The sequence below is a fragment of the Monodelphis domestica genome, chromosome 1 (genome assembly GCF_027887165.1).
Source record: "Monodelphis domestica isolate mMonDom1 chromosome 1, mMonDom1.pri, whole genome shotgun sequence".
Lineage (NCBI taxonomy): Eukaryota > Metazoa > Chordata > Mammalia > Didelphimorphia > Didelphidae > Monodelphis > Monodelphis domestica.
The window spans coordinates 293771506-293791905 of NC_077227.1; the positions used below are offsets into that span (position 1 = coordinate 293771506).

The 20400-nt window shown below is 36.8% G+C and overlaps 1 protein-coding gene across 11 annotated transcripts in view; it reads right to left on the bottom strand.

The window, feature by feature from the left end:
* The window catches only part of MDGA2 (MAM domain containing glycosylphosphatidylinositol anchor 2), an 811975-nt gene that overhangs the window by 104055 nt on the left and 687520 nt on the right, over positions 1-20400 (bottom strand). For all 11 annotated transcript variants that reach the window (XM_056820935.1, XM_007473236.3, XM_056820917.1 and 8 more), the window contains one exon: positions 1634-1654. In XM_056820935.1, coding sequence (XP_056676913.1) covers positions 1634-1654 — 21 coding nt within the window. The remainder of the gene's footprint in view (positions 1-1633; positions 1655-20400) is intronic.

Consider the following 20400-nt stretch of genomic DNA (forward strand, 5'->3'; position numbering starts at 1 on the left):
GTGATTCATCTTTTAAATTACATATATTGTGCATCTCACCCCTTGAGTTGCCTATAATTTTTATTTTTCTTACATTTAGTGATTGTGATAAATATGATATCTTTAGTAGTAGTAGTATTAGGCGAATTCAGTGGGTTATGTGAGCAAATGTATCACAATTTGTATATACATCTCTCAGAAGTGAAATTATATAGTAAATGAATGATGGACTTGGTGTTATAGGATTGAGGCTCAAATTTCAACTCTATCCCTTATGATCTGTGCAATCTTAGAGAAGTCATTAACCGCAATGACCTGCAGAGAACCATAATGTCCTACAATTTATTATGGTCATGTGGTTCATTATATATAGCAAACATACAAGGAAAATTTCAAAGGACTTGAAGACTATAAGACGATCTCTTTCATTATTTAATGGTAAATGAAAGTTTATTACTCAGAAACATCCTTCTGATTACCCTTCCAATTTTTTGTTCTAGGACGTAGAGATGGAGAATCTCATTACCACTCATCTCCCAGGGCATGAGAAATGTCATGCTAAGAGATTACATTTTTAAGACCCTAGCCACTTCTGTGATCCTGCATAAGGGATGGGGAAATGCTCCTGGACAACATTATTCTGGTCTCACTTCCACATTACTGATCTCCAAAAATCTTCTTTAGACCCTGGGCCAGTCCAAACATTGATTTCAGAACTGGTCCAGATGTGGTTTCTGCTCTTCAGTATATTGCTAGTCATCTAAGGTAGAAAAGCAACCAGTAACACAGCAGTTTGATCATGAAAGACCACCACTAAAACCACATAATTACACATGGTATTCATTTGATGGCTAGTCCCACTGCTGTTTGTCCCTGTACCTCCAAAATGGTGGAGAGAAAATGGAAGCTTTTTTCTCAAGGGAATAAAATAGTCCTTTCCACAGAGTTAGTAACCATTGACCCTCATAGTTTATGAAGAACCTCATTATGGTCTTATGAGCATTGTCACCTGAAGTCTCCATTGCCAATAGGAAACAATTCTCAAAGGCCAAGAAAAAAGGAAAAAGAGAATCCCAAACAATTATAACATTTTCACATAGATTTCATCACTTCTTTGTGTGTCATTAATGTTTCCTCTTCTTAAAATCTCCTTCCCACAATGATACACCATTGAACAACATTGCAGATAGAATGTTTCTTCAAGTGCTTTGTAAAAAGCATTAGAAATCTTTCTAAAGTATAATTTGTATAGTGTGATTAATGTAAATTAAGATGAAATTATTTTTCTATTTATAAGATTATGAAATATAACTCAAGAGGGCAAAAACATAGAAAGGGGAGAATTTAACATTATGACAGAAGACATTTATCTTTTCACTTTCAGGTGAATTTTCCCTATATTATGCATATTATATTTATATATTTTCCATATTCATCTTTCTTTTAAACAATAGTTATGACTTATTTCATGTATATTTTCCTTTGAAAACTTAAAATATGTATTTAAATAGAACATCCAAAACATTGATCCTAGAGAAAAAAAGAGCATGTTTTTTTTAAAACAAACAGTGGTGATTCATGGCATGCTTATGTTTTTTCTCCTTTTTGTTAGTGAAATAAAGTAATACTAAGAAAGATTATTGAAAATACTTACGCAAATGAGGATTTACAGGAGCTAAAAAAAGAAGAAAAGGAAAAAAATGAGTCAGTGTGAAATGAAAGAATTCTAAAAGTGAAAGGACAAGCAATTCTTCCTAATACCTCAGTGTACTTGGTGAAAGTATTTAATGTTATTTCCAGTGACAATCCTATTGATAAATGCAATGTCTATCTTGCTCTGTAAATTCAATAAGTACTCTAAAAAATAATTATTGTATAGCATGTGCTTTTTAAAAAAAACTTCAAGTATAGTACTGAAGTATAGTACTGAATTATTCTTTCATTTCTCTAATCTATACTAATCATATAATCTGAAATTAAAACTAGGACAATTTACTAGCCAGCCTATTAAATTCTAGATATGTAGATAAAATCATGACAGTAATTCTTGGATACAGATGTTACTATGTAACTTTCATCTTGAAATCATACTTTATTTTATTCACTTAGAAATACAATTTACAAGTAACAAATGTTATTTTGAGACATTTGAGACAAAAAATAGGATTCATATTATTTTCAAAAGTAAAATATGTAATTTTAATATGAAGATAAATATCTTTTTAAAAGATAAATTGTCTAATTTAGGGCATAGGATTATACATGTATATGTAATTTATCTACTGTGTGTATATATGTATAATATTTATATTTTCCTTCCACTATCTACAGCATAAATATATACAATTAATAATTTATATATCTTATAGTTGAAATACATCAAAGATATATATATACACACATATTAAATTCTATTCTCTAAAGAGTACCTAATTAAAAGAAACCTCATGAATTTATAAATCTATATTGTATTGGTTTCAGGATTTAAAAATTAAGAAGTAATCAGAAAGACAATGTAAATAATACGAAAGAGTACATATAAAAATGTGTGTTTGTGTTTGTGTATAAGGATGTGTTTGCCACTTTGTGGAAAAACTCATATTGCTAAAGACATTCCTATTATCTAAAGTTTATGATGACATACAATACTATTTTTTTCTTTTCTAGTTAATATCTAGGTAAGAACTATTATTGTTTACAAATTAAATAAGGCTGTTATTAACATATGTAATCAATATATGAATTATATTTATGTGTAACTAGTGTGAATATACACATGTCATTTTTGCCCTGAGCAAGCTGCTTGTGTGGGCAGAATCCCTTTTCCTTTCCTTTTCCTTTCCCTCCCCCCTCTTCCCTGTTGTCTGCTGTTTTCTCCAAATGAAGCCGCTTTTTCTCTGCTAGCATCTTATCAAGTCTCCTGTCTGCTCATTAGAGTGATTTCTGGGGGTATGAACCACATCCAAATTCCACTCCACACAGATGGGGGCTCAGTCTGGGATTCTAGAATGATAGAAGTGCTTCAGTTTATCCATCTGAGGGCAAATGAGCAGATAGGGACTGATAGATGAAGAAGAGACCCAAGCCAACACTTCTAACATGGAGACCATTCATTTTGTGTGAGTATGAACAGCAAACCTTGGATGGAGGGAGGTGTCTTCTCTCTTTAAGCTTGTGTGAATGGATGCAGCTGGAAAAAGCTGATTGGTACAGCACGGGAGGCTTTTTAAGACCAAGTGAGATGAATGCAAAAATTCTTATTATCACAGTTCTGTATCTCCATGAAGTGAACACCTGAGAATGGGCTGAAGCACTTGTGTGTGTATAGCTTCAGAGAAAAGAGACAAGTCAAAGGAATTTCTAATGAGGAAGTTTGAGATGAAAATAGAAGGAATGATAAGGCCAGGTGGAGTAAGAGAATAAAGTTGAGCTTCCAGACTGAAAAGGGGAAATCCCTTCACTACAGGTACCAGGTAGAAAAATTCAGCAAGTATGATTAGGTAATCTGAGCTGCAGATCTTGTCAGATGCCTATGTATGGTCACACTGAAGGGCAATTTTCAGGGTGGAAATCAGAAGTAGCCTCCCCTCCCCAGTTTCCTGTATAGATACAAGACAGCTTAAAGCTACACCTATGCTGGTGAATGAGGTTGTGATCCAGAAAAGAGTATTTATCTGAGCTGAGATGGTAGCAGGTGGAGGTCAATAATTGTTGAATCTGAGCTAATTGACAAGGTAGAAGTGCAGGGGAAGTAAAGTTCTTTGTATAAACATAGGACCTCTTTATTCTGAGGTACTTGGGAGAATTAGCAAGAGTAGGAGATGTCCTGGACTAGTCTTAAGCAGCCTAAGGGAGTTGAGGTAGAATTAAAGAAGCAAGATACTGAGACACTTAGAAAAACAAAGAAAATAAAAAGCCTTTTTATTTTTGACAAGCAGCTAGAGAACAGCAAGGAGATACAGTTTCTGGACAGTAGGTCAAGTTAAGCTATGGCTAAAATAAAAAAAAAAACAATATTAGAAATTTTAAGATAAAGGGGGGCAGAAATCATCAGCTCATAAGAAGAGGTCCATACTAGAGGAAATTGACCCACATATGAGGGAAGTGAACAGAATTTTTAGGGTCAGTCTTTTAGGGGTTAAATTGAAAGCTTGGAAAAATTGCCCTTAATATGAGAATTTTGATCAAGGAAGGCTTATAGAATACTGTTGTTTTCAGTGGGCAGGACTAGAGATTGACACACAGACCCATACCTTATGACCAAAATTTGGATCCAGTGATAATATAGTTTGTGGGAGCCTAAATTCGACCAGAGAAACAAGAGTTAACAAGAGAAAATTTAAAAGTGATGAGGAGATATGTCAGAGAAGTTGGGCCTGCATACATTTCAAAAGCCTGTGGAAAGTAACCATTTTGAGAGCAGTGTTGAGTGCAAATAATCTGCCTACTGATACCACACCCAAAAGAAATCACTCCTCCTGAAGGGAGGAGGCGACTCTTAAAGGGCCAGACATAAAAACATTTTTTTCTGTTGCAAAAAGCTTTTCAAGATACAAGACAGCAAAACAAACAAACAAACAAAAACAAACAACCAACTATTACTTGCCATGGGTTATCTAGCCTGGATTGGATATTTCTTTTATATGTTTTACAATTTATTTTTTGTCACAATTCTGGATTGTATTTATTTTCTGCTTAGCATCTATGAAACTTTGCAATGGCTGAATATAAGTATGTATTGCTTCATTTCATTCATTCCCACATATGCTGGAGCATTATTCGTCTTAACCCAATTATACTATGCCCTAAAAAAAGGTGTGCATCTAATTTATGGAAAAAAAGCAAAAGATAATGAAATGTCTGTAACGATTTTAGCCATAAAGGAGGAGATGATGCAACTAAAGGAAATGATGAAGCAACTGACTGAAGAGAAACAATGTGGCAAAGGTATTAACACACAAGAGACATACCGAAAAATAACAATGTAGTTCAGCAAGAAAATACAGATGGAGCTGAAAGTAGAATACCAATGTTGCTACTAAAAGATCAAACAACCCTACAACCGGATAGCAGCATAATTCATATTAAAACATATAAACCATTTACAACAGCTGACCTGGAAAGTCTGAAAAAACGGATGCCTTCCTGGTTTTCAGAACCAATGAGATGTTTATTTTATTTATTTATTTTTTTATTTTTTTATTTTTTAATATTATTTTATTTGGTCGTTTTCATACATTATTCACTGGAAACAAAGATCGTTTTCTTTTCCTCCCCTCCCCTTCCCCCTCAACCCCCCCCCCCTTTCCCTCTCCCATAGCCGACGCATGATTCCACTGGTTATCACATTTGTTCTTGACTCGAACCCATTTCCCTGTTGTTGGAGTTTGCATTATAGTGTTCATTTAGAGTCTCTCCTCAGTCTTATCTCCTCCAACCCTGTAGTCAAGCAGTTGCTTTTCAGCGGTGTTTTTACTCCCACAGTTTATCCTCTGCTTGTGGGTAGTATTTTTTTTTTAGATCCCTGCAGATTGTTCAGGGAAATTGCATTGATACTAATGGAGAAGTCCATCACCTTCGATTGTACCACAATGTATCAGTCTCTGTGTATAATGTTTTCCTGGTTCTGCTCCTTTCACTCTGCATCACTTCCTGGAGGTTGTTCCAGTCTCCATGGAATTCCTCCACTTTATTATTCCTTTTAGCACAATAGTATTCCATCACCAACATATACCACAATTTGTTCAGCCATTCCCCAATTGAAGGGCATCCCCTCATTTTCCAATTTTTGGCCACCACAAAGAGCGCAGCTATGAATATTTTTGTACAAGTCTTTTTGTCCATTATCTCTTTGGGGTACAAGCCCAGCAGTGCTATCGCTGGATCAAAGGGCAGACAGTCTTTTATCGCCCTTTGGACATATTTCCAAATTGCCCTCCAGAATGGTTGGATCAATTCACAACTCCACCAGCAATGAATTAATGTCCCTACTTTGCCACATCCCCTCCAGCATTCATTACTTTCCTTTGCTGTCATGTTAGCCAATCTGCTAGGTGTGAGGTGGTACCTCAGAGTTGTTTTGATTTGCATCTCTCTGATTATAAGAGATGTAGAGCACTTTTTCATGTGCTTATTAATAGTTTTGATTTCTTTGGCTGAAAACTGCCTGTTCATGTCCCTTGCCCATTTGTCAATTGGAGAATGGCTTGATTTTTTGTACAATTGATTTAGTTCTTTATAAATTTTAGTAATTAAACCTTTGTCAGAGGTTTTTATGAAGATTGTTTCCCAATATGTTGCTACCCTTCTGATTTTGGTTACATTGGTTTTGTTTGTACGAAAACTTTTTAATTTGATGTAATCCAGATTATTTATTTTGCATTTTGTAACTCTTTCTAATTCTTGCTTGGTTTTGAAGTATTTCCCTTCCCAAAGGTCTGACATGTATACTATTCTGTGTTCGCCTAATTTTCTTATAGTTTCCTTCTTTATGTTCAAGTCATTCACCCATTTTGAATTTATCTTGGTGTAGGGTGTGAGGTGTTGATCTAAGCCTAATCTTTCCCACACTGTCCTCCAATTTTCCCAGCAGTTTTTATGAAATAGTGGATTTTTGTCCCAAAAGCTGGGATCTTTGGGTTTGTCATATACTGTCTTGCTGAGGTTGCTTGCCCCCAGTCTATTCCACTGATCCTCCTTTGTGTCTTGTAGCCAGTACCAAATTGTTTTGATGACCGCTGCTTTGTAATATAGTCTGAGATCTGGGACTGCAAGACCCCCTTCCTTTGTATTTTTTTTCATTATTTCCCTGGATATCCTTGATCTTTTGTTCTTCCAAATGAACTTTGTTATGGTTTTTTCTAAATCAGTAAAAAAAATTTTTGGAAGTTCCATGGGTATGGCACTAAATAGATAGATGAGTTTGGGTAGGATGGTCATTTTTATTATATTGGCTCGTCCTACCCATGAGCAGTTAATGTTCTTCCAATTGTTCAAGTCTAGTTTTAGTTGTGTGGAAAGTGTTTTGTAGTTGTGTTCATATAGATCCTGTGTTTGTCTCGGGAGATAGATTCCTAAGTATTTTATTTTGTCTTGGGTAATTTTGAATGAGATTTCTCTTTCTAGTTCTTGCTGCTGAGCTGTGTTGGAATTATATAGAAATGCTGATGACTTATGTGGGTTTATTTTGTATCCTGCAACTTTGCTAAAGTTGTTGATTATTTCAATTAGCTTTTTGGTTGAGTCTCTAGGATTCTTTAAGTAGACCATCATGTCATCTGCAAAGAGTGATAATTTGGTCTCCTCCTTGCCTATTTTGATGCCTTCAATTTCTTTTTCTTCTCTAATTGCTACTGCTAGTGTTTCTAATACAATGTCAAATAATAGAGGTGATAATGGGCATCCTTGTTTCACTCCTGATCTTAATGGGAATGGATTTAGTTTATCCCCATTGCAGGTGATATTAGTTGATGGTTTTAGATATATACTGTTTATTATTTTTAGGAATGACCCTTCTATTCCTATGCTTTCTAGTGTTTTTAGTAGGAATGGGTGTTGTATTTTATCAAAGGCTTTTTCTGCATCTATTGAGATAATCATGTGGTTCTTGTTGGTTTGCTTGTTGATGTGGTCAATTATGTGGATAGTTTTCCTAATGTTGAACCAGCCCTGCATCCCTGGTATAAATCCTACTTGATCATGGTGGATGACCCTTCTGATCACTTGCTGGAGTCTTTTTGCTAGTATCCTATTTAAGATTTTTGCATCTATATTCATTAGGGAGATTGGCCTATAGTTTTCTTTCTCTGTTTTTGGCCTGCCTGACTTTGGAATTAGTACCATGCTTGTGTCATAAAAGGAGTTTGGTAGGACTCCCTCTTTGCTTATTATGTCAAATAGTTTGTATAGTATTGGGGTTAACTGTTCTCTGAATGTTTGATAGAATTCGCTGGTGAATCCATCAGGCCCTGGGGATTTTTTCTTAGGAAGTTCTGTGATGGCCTGTTGGATTTCTTTTTCTGATATGGGATTATTTAAGAAAACTATTTCTTCTTCTGTTAGTCTAGGCAATTTATATTTTTGTAAATATTCATCCATATCACCTAGGTTGGTATATTTATTGCCATATAGTTGGGCAAAGCAGTTTTTAATGATTACCTTAATTTCCTCTTCATTGGAGGTGAGATCCCCCTTTTCATCCTTGATGCTATTAATTTGCCTTTCTTTCCTTTTTTTAATTAAATTAACCAGTACTTTGTCTATTTTGTCTGTTTTTTCAAAGTACCAGCTTCTAGTCTTGTTTAATAGCTCAATAGTTCTGTCACTTTCTATTTTATTAATTTCTCCCTTAATTTTTAGGATCTCTAGTATGGTTTTCTTCTGGGGGTTTTTAATTTGTTCATTCTCAAGTTTTTTGATTTGCATTTCCAATTCCTTGGTCTCTGTCCTCCCTAATTTGTTAATATATGCACTCAGGGATATGAATTTTCCTCTAAGTACTGCCTTGGCTGCATCCCATAAGGTTTGAAAGGATGTTTCACCGTTGTTATTTTCTTCAACGAAATTGTTAATTGTTTCTATGATTTCTTCTCTAACTATCCGATTTTGGAGTATCATGTTATTTAATTTCCAATTAATTTTTGATTTGGGTCTCCATGTACCCTTGCCGATCAATATTTTAATTGCCTTGTGATCTGAAAAGGCTGTAGTTAATATTTATGCTTTTCTGCATTTGAGTGCCATGTTTCTATGACCTAGTGTATGATCTATTTTTGTGAATGTGCCATGTGGTGCTGAAAAGAAGGTGTATTCTTTTTTGTCCCTGTTTATTTTTCTCCATATGTCTATTAATTCTAATTTTTCTAAGATTTCATTCACCTCTTTTACCTCTTTCTTATTTATTTTTTGATTTGATTTATCTAAATTTGATAGTGGTTGGTTCAAGTCTCCCACTAATATGGTTTTACTGTCTATTTCCTCCTTCAATTCTCCTAGTTTCTCTATTAAAAATTTGGATGCTATACCATTTGATGCATACATGTTGATTAGTGATATTTCCTCATTGTCTATACTTCCTTTCAGCAGAATATATTTACCTTCCCTGTCCCTTTTGATCAGGTCTATTTGTACTTTGGCTTTGTCAGATATCATGATTGCAACTCCTGCCTTCTTTCTATCGGTTGAGGCCCAATAGGTCTTACTCCAACCTTTAATTCTGACCTTGTCAGTTTCTACCTGCCTCATGTGTATTTCCTGAAGACAAAATATGGTAGGGTTTTGGGTTCTAATCCAATCTGCTATTTGTCTGCGTTTTATGGGTGAGTTCATCCCATTCACGTTCAAAGTTATGATTGTTATTTGTGGATTCGCTGGCATTTTGATATCTTCCCCTAGTTCTGACCTTTCTTCTTTTGCTTTCTTCTTTTGAACCAGTGAGAAAGTGTCAGTCCCCCTAGTCCCCTCCCTTGAGATGCTTCCCTTTCTAGCCCCTCCCTTTTTATGCTCCCTTCCCCTCCCCCCTCTCCTTCCCTCCCTTTTTGTACTCCCTTCCCCCTCCCCCTCCTTGATTTTCCTTTCTTTCTTGCCCTAATGGATAAGATAGAATTCAGGATCCCACTGGATCTAGATGTTCTTCCCTCTCAGATTTGATTTCACTGAGAGTAAGGTTTAAGTAATTCCACTTCACGCTCTCTTCCTCTCCTTCTCATATGAGAGTTCTTCCCCTCCCCTTCCCATGTGTATCTTTATATGGGAAAGATTATTCTATTGATTCCCCCCCTATTTCTTGAAGTTAATCTTAGTATTATCGCGGTTCCCCCCTCCCTTTTCCTTTCTTTGCCCCAACTTTCCCCAAATCTTCTTAATGCCCCAATCTTTCCCTATGCATGTTTCTTCTAACTACTCTTATGATGATACAATTTATGAGAGTTACACAAAACATTTTCCCCACATATTAATATATATAATTTGATGTAAATGTAGTCCTTATAGAAGAGAGTTTGACTTAAAGAAAAAGATAAGATTCATCTCCTTTTCCCTTTCTTTCATATTTACCTTTTCATGTTTCTCTTGCTTTCTGTGCTTGGATATCGAACTTTCCACAGAGCTCTGGTCTTTTCTTAGCAAATGCTTGGAAATCTTCTATTTTGTTGAATGCCCATACTTTCCCCTGGAAGTATATAGTCAGTTTTGCTGATTCGTGGTTGGAGACCCAGCTCTCTTGCCTTTCTAAATATCGTGTTCCATGCTTTGCGGTCTCTTAGTGTATTAGCCGCTAAGTCGTGTGTGATCCTTATGGGAGCCCCCTTATATCTGAAGCTCTTCTTCTTGGCTTCTTGTAGGATTTTCTCCTTTACTTGGAAGCTCTTGAATTTGGCAATTACATTCCTAGGCGTTGTCTTTTGGGGATTTAGTATAGAAGGTGTTCTATGAATCCTTTCTATTTCTATTTTGCCCCCTTGCTCCAGAACGTGGGGGCAATTTTCTTTTATAATCTCCTCTAGAATAATATCCAATTTGTTGTTTACCTCTGGTTTTTCTGGGAGACCGATAATACGGAGATTTTCTCATCTTCCTCTGTTCTCCAGGTCTGTGACCTTCTCAGTGAGATATTTTATGTTTTCTTCCAATTCATTAATTATTTGGGTTTGCTTTATTGATTCTTGCTGTTTTATCATCTCACTTTCTTCGAGGTGCTTAATTCTGGTCATTAGGGACTGGTTTTGCTTTTCAGCCTTGTCTGCCCTTCTATTGGATGCTTCGAGTTCTTTTTCCAATTGAGCATTCTTATCTGTCAGACAGCTGATCTCTTTCTCCCATTTTTCTTTCCAGGTTTCCATCTTTTGGATAAGTTCCAGTTTGAGATCTTCCAGAGCTTGTTGATAGTTTCCATTTTGGGAGGCGTGTTCTGAATTTTTTTGGATTTCCTCCTCATTCTCCTCTTTTCCTTGGGTACTTCCACCATAAAAGTTTTCAATAGTCACTTTTTTCCCTTTCTTCCTGGAGGCTTGATTTTGGGCCATGTGAGCCATCCCTTTGGTGGTTTTATTCCCCTTTCCTTTTTGGTCTGGGGTCTGGGTTATATGAGCGGTTTTTCTGTGAATTTAGGTTGCTTCAGACTAGTTCTTCCCAGCCTCTGAGCCCAGGTATTCAGCTCCGCCCAGATAATCAGCGCCAGGTTCGCTTTGTTCAGCGCAGCCCGCCCCAAGTACAGTTCCGCTGGATTCTCCAGTGAAAGCGCCCTGAGACGTTTTTTCCTGGCAGTCCCCAGATCCCAAGGACCCTGGAGTGCCCCCCCAGACAGAGACGCTCCCCACTCACTCGCTGTCCGGGTGAGCGCTCAGGTAGCTCACTCTGGTTTAGTGGGGGAGGTGAGGTGGGGGAAGGGCGGCTCAGTTCACTTTTCTGTGCAAGCTTTTCCTTCTTATTTTAGTGTGGAAATGTTCAAGCCCCATGTACCTTTGCCTCTGTGGGGTACTGGGGAGTCCTTCTGTTCCTCCAAAGGTGATTTTATGCTCCTTTGATGTAGTCTATTTCGTTTGGTGCCGGGGAGAGGAAGCGTGTGGCGTCTAGATTGCAGCCATGATTACCCAATGAGATGTTTAAAAGAATTTAAAAGAGCAATTAGGCTTCATGAGCCAGATTTCCAAGACACTGACATTCTTCTTTCAGAATTATTTTCAAAATGGGAAAAACAACAATTCCTTGATGAAACAAGAAACAATCCAAATTTAACATCATGGCCAGAGGAAGAAACAGACTTAGAGTTATCTAATAATGAAAATCTACGTTACCTAAGAAAGGCCAGAGAAGACTTATTAGAGGCAATGAAAAGTTTTTCAAAAAGACCAAATACATGGGGAAAATTTGAGAAATTGAGACAGGAAAGTGGGGAACATCCATTAAAGTTCCTCGATAGAATAATTGAAGTAGCAGAGGATGTGCTTGGATTTGAAAATTTAACTGAACAAAATCTCCAACACATAAGGAGACATTTTGTGAAAGGCAGTACCACATCTATAAGATCATATTTTAAACTTCAATGCCCAGATTGGGAAACACTAAGTCTGGAAGATTTAAGAAAAACTGCAACTTACATATTTTCAGGTCATAAAGAGATGCTACAGGAAAAGGATGAAATAATAAAAGAGCTTAAAGCCAAGCTCAAGGAGGCAAATAGCTCAAGTAAATATAAAGAAATTGAAGAAATAAAAAATCTAGCCACTCTGCAATCATACAAACCCACAAGAAATTACACACAAAGCAATCAGAGGAGAAATGTACCCAGATGTTTCCTCTGTGGAAAAATGGGTCACATGGCTCGAGACTATTATTTAAAGGCACAATTATTCCAAACTAATAACAAACAGAGGTTTTTTTTTCCCCCAAAACCTCTGTTTGTTATTAGTTTGGATGTATTAGTTTGCAACGTAAAGTATAGCAGCAATAATACACAAACAAATTGTGATTGTAATTGCATGAATTTATTGCAAACACCAAATTTAGAAACCATGGAGATATACATCCAACAAGGAGCGAAACCACATTATTCGCTAGTAGTCTCAGGTGCTGCCAAACAAAGTCAGTTATGAAGCCAGGTGCATGGGGTAACATCAAAAAGAAAAAATGGGAAAGGAAATAGGAAAAATTAAAAGGAAGGAGACTACATTCAAATAGAACTTGAAGTTGCAAAAGCACAAAATAAAACTAAGGAACAGATAGAAAAAGAAATCCAATTAGATAATGATGTAACAGAGATTAAAGAGAAAAATTTTGGAACAGTAGAACAAGCTACAAAGAAAGAGGAAGAAACAGAACTGGCGACAGCCTGTAATACACAAACTGAAAATGAATTAAGTGAAGTACATGAGCTAACAACAGAAGGGTCCAATGGGGAGGAAAATGCAATAACAGAAAACATTCAGATTAGTAGACCTCCTGGAGACAATGACACGGAAAGCAGGGATGATATTACAAAAGAAAATACCAATGACATAATAGAAGAGTCAACCTTAAATCCCTATGCAGAAGAATTCCAACCAATAGTAACAGCAAAAGAAAAAGCAAACACAAACATTGTTATGCCATCCTTAAGTCTCCATGATAATGCAATTCCATTGCAAACTGATAATGAATTGCAAAATGAATGTTCAAAGCAACAAGAAAAGTCTGAAGCAGAAGAACAAAACTGGGATTTGAACAAAATAGAAATAGAGGCGCCTATGGTCCAAGTGTGCCAACAAAATGAGAACACAGAACCAAGGGTCATGATAAAAGTGGGTAATGAGATCTACCCAGCTCTTATCGATACAGGAGCAACTAAATTTATTTTAAAAATATCTCCCGAAGACAGCCAAATCACAAATGTACAAGTAAAAGAGCTTGCAAAAGACTTGGGGAATATAGGAATCACCAAGCAAGAGTCAGTGCAAGACACGAATCATACAGAATCACTATATTCAATAATGTTTGATTCAGAAAATGAAGAAGACCAAGAACCTTCTGAATACATCAAACTTCATAATCAAGATCACAAAGCTTTACAAGAAGGGGAGACAAATGATTTCATTAACAACTCAAATCAAGAACAAACGATCCAGTCAGAAGAGTTAGTTAAGGAAATAAACTACACAATCTTATTAGAAGAAATGCTGGCAGCATTGGGAGTCAAGAATTACCAACAACTTTGTGAAAAATATGAGGAAGTGGATAAAGACACTAAATTCGCAGTACAAGAAAATCATATACCTGATCCAAAACAAAAGGAAGAAGAAGCAAACAATGTAATGCTCCTATCACATCTTCTGGCTAGAGCAGCTGGGCCCTTGGGCCTCTTTTTATAGAGAAAGATTTTTATCTATAAGAGTTAATGGAAGATTGCTTTTAACATTGACAGATGAAGACTTTTCAAAGGCTCCATATAACATAGAGAATAGTAGCCACAGAAAAGCCATCATAATGGAACTGGAGCATGTCAAAACTTTAGGAGTAAAACCCCCACAGAATCTTTGGGAATACAAGGCTGTCAACCCAGGCAAGTCATTATTCTTGTTGTATGCCCTGAAGAGCTCTCCAAGACTCAGTATGTTGTATCTGTACTTGTTTGATTATGCAGAAACCTTCAACCTTCTTACCTTTCATCCATACAATATGCCCTGTGCAAGAAAAAGAAGATCTCATCACAAAATTTCTTTTAATAGTTTTGTTCAACATTTATTGTACTGAATTTATTGTAAAATCCCAAAACTACCCTTGCCCAAACTTTCTTGCTAAGAATCCTTAGAGTAGATTTAGTAAATTGGTAACTATAATATAAATAAGTGACCTTGGGAAGGTCACAACAAAAAAGGGGGACGATTGTGGAAAGGAAAGTAGACTAACAGTTGGTGGGGGAAGGGGCAACTGGGAGTGGCAGTTGGGTCTTGTGACTAGCACTTCCTTCCTGCTGGGTTGGGCTTCTTTCCTGGTGTTGTAGGAGAGAGGAGCTTGTTCAGCCAGTCTGGAGTGGCATGCCTCTTCTTGGTTCAGCCCGAAGATTTTGGCCCAATCTCTTCTGAAGGTCAGAAATATTCTTGTTTGATTTCTGTCTACTGCTAAGATTCTGAATTAGGCAAAGCAGGACTGATATAGAGGAGATGGGAGTGGTAGAACCCTCCGCCAGCCTCGGGGCCTAGCCTCAACTCTGAAGCTGAGGAAAAAACTCCAATCCCAACTGGTTATTAAACTTTATATTATTTGAATTTGCAGTCAGATAAAGTGGACTATCTTTTATGGTCATAGAGGGAGCTGAATTTCAGTTCAGTCATTCCAGGACAAACAGTCCTTATTGGACCCCTGCTGCTTCCTCTCAGCAGGGGGCATCTCTCTCCTTTGCTTCACTGAGCAATATTCCCTCTCTCCCCTCAACTCCTCCATACCCCCATATAAACTTCCCATTATCCCTCATATTTCCAATCCTCCATTTCCTTTCCCCAAAAATATTACAGATAGCTTACACTACACTATGGTGACTGGATGTAAAAACTTTGGTGATAAGAAAAAGGGCAGAAGGAAATAGAGTAGTGGCTGTAACAGTTACTATAGCAAAGAAGGAAAAGGAATCATGGGAAGAGATAGAGGAGACTTGGAACCCACCTGAGTCTCTCCTGTCCCCTATATTTAGTTCCTCCTGCTCCTTCTATTTCTCCTGTGCCAGCACCAGAACCCCAAATAGAGACAGAGAAAGTACAAGTTCCTCCTGTGGCACCTCTAGTTCCATTGGCTCTGCCACTGCCAGAACCTAAAGCAGAAGCAGCATAGGCAGTAGCTATTCCTCTGCTAGACCTCTATTAACATGTGAACAGAGAAGTTAAGAGGTTATTAGAGGACCAGATAAATATCCCTTTGGAAGGACATACCAAACAGTATTCACTCAGAGAGAAGTACCATTAGGACAGGGACTATGTCAGCTTTCCTGTCAGTGCCTCTGAGGTTCAGAACTTTAAAAAGAGACATGAAAGTTCTGTTAGAAGATACTGTGGGCTGATCACTTCTTAGAGCCAAATTTATATTCATGGCCAGAGATGATGGCAATTTTGAAACAGTTATTCACTGAGGAAGAAAGAGATCAGATTACAAGAATAGCTATAAGAGTATGGGACTGTGAATACCCAGAAGAGGAAGGAGATCCCAATAACAAGGCCAAATATCCAATAAGGGATCTCAGTTGGGATAATGATGAGCCTGCTCATTAAATGAATATGAGAAATCTTAGAAAGATGATTATCAAGAGATAGGAACAGCAGTGCCCTGAAGTCAGAATATGAATAAGATTTATGAGACCAAGCAGAGAAAGAATGAGACTCTGACTGACTTTATACATAAATTAAGAAAGGCATTTAGTAAGTCTGGTGGACAAAGTCTCTTAAAAAAACTATTTTGTCACCAATTCATGGCCAGATATACACAAAGACACATGTCAGGAGAGAGGAAGATGAAGAAAAGGGAAAAGCCAGAACCTTCATTTGAGCTATCAGAGAGGTGATACAGAATGGATATGTTAGATGGAGACAGACAGAAAGAGGAAGTCAGGAAAGATCAAGTCAGAAGATGTATGCTCTTCAGAGATAAAGAGAAAGATGAAGGAGCAGGAATGTCCCCAGAGAAAGTAAGAGCTCCCTTAATATGCTTACAACTGTGGTGAGGAGAGGCATATTAAAAAGAGATGACCTAAATTAGAGATAGAGCAAAAGATCTAATGTCTCTCCGAAGCAGAGAAAGAGGATAAGCAGAAATGCTCCCCTCAAGAACAGAACACTACAGTCCCTCAAAAGGATATTGTTCAGGGAGTAAGAACAGATGTGCCCCAGAATCAGAACTTGAATGAGGTTTATGAAGTCAAATAGGAGAAGGATGAAACCTTCACTGATTTTTTGAATTCTTGCCTAGATATAACTGCTTGCCAGAAGTATACCTGGTCAGACAGCAGTAGAAAGTTCCAGAAAATGGAAGATTGCGTGAATAATCCATTAAAGGAGCACTTCCAGGAAGTACAGACTACTAATGGACAGATTCCTAGGAAGAAAGAAAGGAATCAATTTGGAAGTCGTCCAGAGGCTATATGTGATAGTTATGGAAAAACAGACCCCTTGAAAGAGAATTGTTCCAAATAATAGAGAAAGCAGGAGAGTCTCGCTCTCATAGAGACTGAAGACTCAAGGATGTTGAAGTAAAAGTCCATCTTGTCAGAGAAAGATGATCTAGTTCTGATATCAAATTAAAATTTGAACCCTGCAAAGTTTCTATGGAGAACTGGGAAAGAAAATCATGAAGAGCAGAAGAAAACAGAGATGGAAGTGGTAGATTACCAGCCTAAAGTGAGGAAGAATTTGCAAGAGTTCTACCTGCCTGGGGAAGTGAACCTATCTATTGATGAGTCTTGAAGAGTCTTAGATGGAAAAGGAAAGAATGAATATGCTATAATAAAGGAAAAGAAAGAGGTTCTAATGGATAGAGGCCACCCTCCAGAAGCCTGGTCAGTCCAAACATGTGAATTATATGCATTCAACCAAGCTTTGAAGATGCTACAAGAGAAAAGCCTGATTTGTAGCAAAGGGAAAGAGTTCATTTATGTGGAGTAACTAAATCAAGTGCTAAAGAACTTGCTGAAGCCAGAACAGCTGGCAGGAGTCAACTGCCAATAGCAGTGGCTCAGACAGTGACCAGAATTTTACTTGAGCACCTTGTACAGAGATATTAACTCATCAAGAATATTGATTCTGAGAATGAGACTCATTTTACATTGAAGATGTTGCAAGGATTAGCAAAAGTTTTAAATATTGTCTGGGATTTGCATATCCCATGTTACCCTCCTTCCTTGGGTAAGGTGGGGAGAATGAATCAAAAGCCTAGAAAACAGTTTATCAAGCTGGTAGTGGAAACTCAGTTACTATGGACCAAATATCTTCCTTTGGCCTTCCTGAAGAGAAGGACAAAGTCTTGAGAGATAATAGGCTATCCTCCTATGCTGCTGAAGCCTGAAGACACAATTGTGAGAAAACTGCTGAATGAGGCTGTAAAGCCCCCTAATTCCTGGGATCACTGATGGAGCATACTTAACTTCATGTTAACTGTTTGTTGTGAGTGATGTTGCTTGTGACACTGTGTTGTCATGTGTACACACAAAAAGGAAAGTTGGAAAGAAACCTCTAAGTGCTTTTCAGGTAAATCTGTTTCTCTCTGTGCCCCATCATTCTAGAAAATGGGAAAGCAGACAGACCAGCAAATGTATTTGAGAGATTAAAAAAAATCATGTGAATTTTTGGACCTCTTAAACTTTTAAAACCATTTAAATAAGTGAAAAGGGAACTTTGTCTTTTACTTTTTTTTTAAACCCTTACCTTCCGTCTTGGAGTCAATACTGTGTATTGGATCCAAGGCAGAAGAGTGGTAAGGGCTAGGCAATGGGGGTCAAGTGACTTGCCCAGGGTCACACAGCTAGGAAGTGGCTGAGGCCAGATTTGAACCTAGGACCTCCCATCTCTAGGCCTGGCTCTCAATCCACTGAGCTACCCAGCTGCCCCCTGTCTTTTACTTTTAACAGAAGACAAAAGCAAAAAGATTTGTTCAGTATTTTTCCTTTTCCTTTTTTTTTGGCTGGCCACCAAGGTGGGATAAGAGGAAAGATTAGAAAAAAAGAAGGGAGATTTTGATCCCACAATTTGATTGGATTTCTACTTATCATTAATTTTAAGGTTGATGTATATGACTCTGGAAAATCACAAATGATTCTGAAATGTACCTCGTGGAATTGTGTGAAATGACCGTAAAGTGATTTAGTGTTGAAAATTGTCTATCAGATAAATTTGATTCTGTACTTAATGAGAGAACTTAGTTCTTACTGAGATTTGAAATGAACAATGGCTAGAGATTTGATGTTTGGACATACCTAAATTATTTGTTATTTAAGTAACTTCAATATGATAATTTACTGAATGTAATCAATAGCCAGCCTGAGGCAGAAGGGGATTTTTACTTTGAAGAAGCAGAAGAGGAGTAAGCCTGATCGTATTCTGCTGGCTACTAAATGAATATAAGGGTTTAATAAAATAAGTGTGAAGTGTATAAGAATTTAGTTTTAATTCAGGAGAAGAAGATATGATGTAATATGGAGAAAATTCTGTATGATCTAAATTTGGGATTTACAAATGAAAATGTGAAAATGTCATTCTAATATATGCATTAAAAGAAGCAACAAGTGAAAATGTAATGAACATTGGAAAAGAAGAAATTTGCAAATTTGTAAATCTGAAATGGAATATATAATAAGAGTTTGGGATTTTGCAAAAGGATTTCTGAATTTGTCAACAGTTGTTGTAACTGATTGGGATATATGAACTGTTGCCAAAGTATGTACCTTGGGTAAAAATGATTTTATTATTAAATGTGAATAAGGATTTAAATGTAATCTATTTACCTGTAGAATTTAATTTTGTGTAAACATAAATGATATATGAATTCATACTGTTAAGAAAATGAGTATCTGACATTAATTGGATAAGGCAATATGTAAAGATATGATATGCTATTTATATAAATTATGTAAATGATGATGCAATTGATAAAAAGAATGATAATCATGGCTCTTCTGAGGCACTAAAAGCAGGTAAAAGAATACCTAGTGGAAGTTAAGTTGAGTGATGGTAAAAGTAAGTCATAGAATGTGAGAAAGGTGTATAATAAGCATTTCAAAGACCTTATGGTATAGAACTTTAATAGGATAAAGGGCCTCTTTAAGAGGGTCCAAAGACAGGTATGTTGTATGAACAATGTATGTTGAATCTGTGAAGTCAGCAGGAATATGTTGAACATGATTCTGTGTTAAGCAGAGGTTTGAAGGGAAAAAGAGCAGATGTTTAGAGACTGAGGAAGTTAATGAGAGTAAGAGAAAGTTGTTTGAAGACCATGGCAAGACAAATATAAATAAGGTGTAGAATAAAGAGATACAGAATTGCCATTTGCTATAAGAAATTAAAGAACATTTTACATTAAAGAGAACATTACTTTAGATAAGTTTGAAGTAAGAATTTTAGAAACTATTATAATAAGTAAGCAAATAAGCAGGAAGCTTATTTGGGAAAAGAATGAAATTGGAACACCAAGAAAACAGATTTCCTCTCAACTGAAATGAGTGGGATTTTTGCCATTTAAGACAAAAAGTTTATGGCAGTGGTTCTCAACCTCTCAATTTGTAGCTATGAGAATACATAATGCATATTAGGTATTTACATTCCTAATCATAACGGTATCAAAATCACAGTTTTGAAGTAGCCACCAAAATAATTTTTTGGTTTGGGGTCACCGCAACATGAGGAACTGTATTGTGGGGTCACAGCTGTAAACCTTAAAATTTCTTAGACTTATAAATGTTGGAAATTTCACCATTGGGAAATTTCATACTTGAAGAATTTCCTACTGATAGTAGGAACTCTATTGGAATGTGAACCCCATTGGCATGGGAGGTTCCTTCTCCTCCCTACTTAAGATTTCTTTAGGACAGAAACCTTTTGCTGAACAATGGAAAGGGTTTTGACCTATGCTTAAGCATAGAACAGGAAGTTCTTTGAGTCATGATTGATTTTAGAATTGATACAATAGAGATATTTGGAATGACAGAACCAGGTCTTGGAACTTCCAATCTCCACCCTGCTCAGGGTAACAGGATTTAGGAAGGGCTGCAGCAAAGGATCAAGATTTAATATTGAGAATATGACCTTCAACAGACATGTGCAAAGCCACAGACCTCTGGGCAGTCCTGGGTTAAGCTAAAGCCACCATTGGCACAGGGAAGACATGGACAGTGATTGGTAGATGTGAGAACTGAGGGGAGAGAACTTGGATGGTTTCCTTAAAGATAGCGGGGTCTGAGGACTGGAGGGGGTTGGA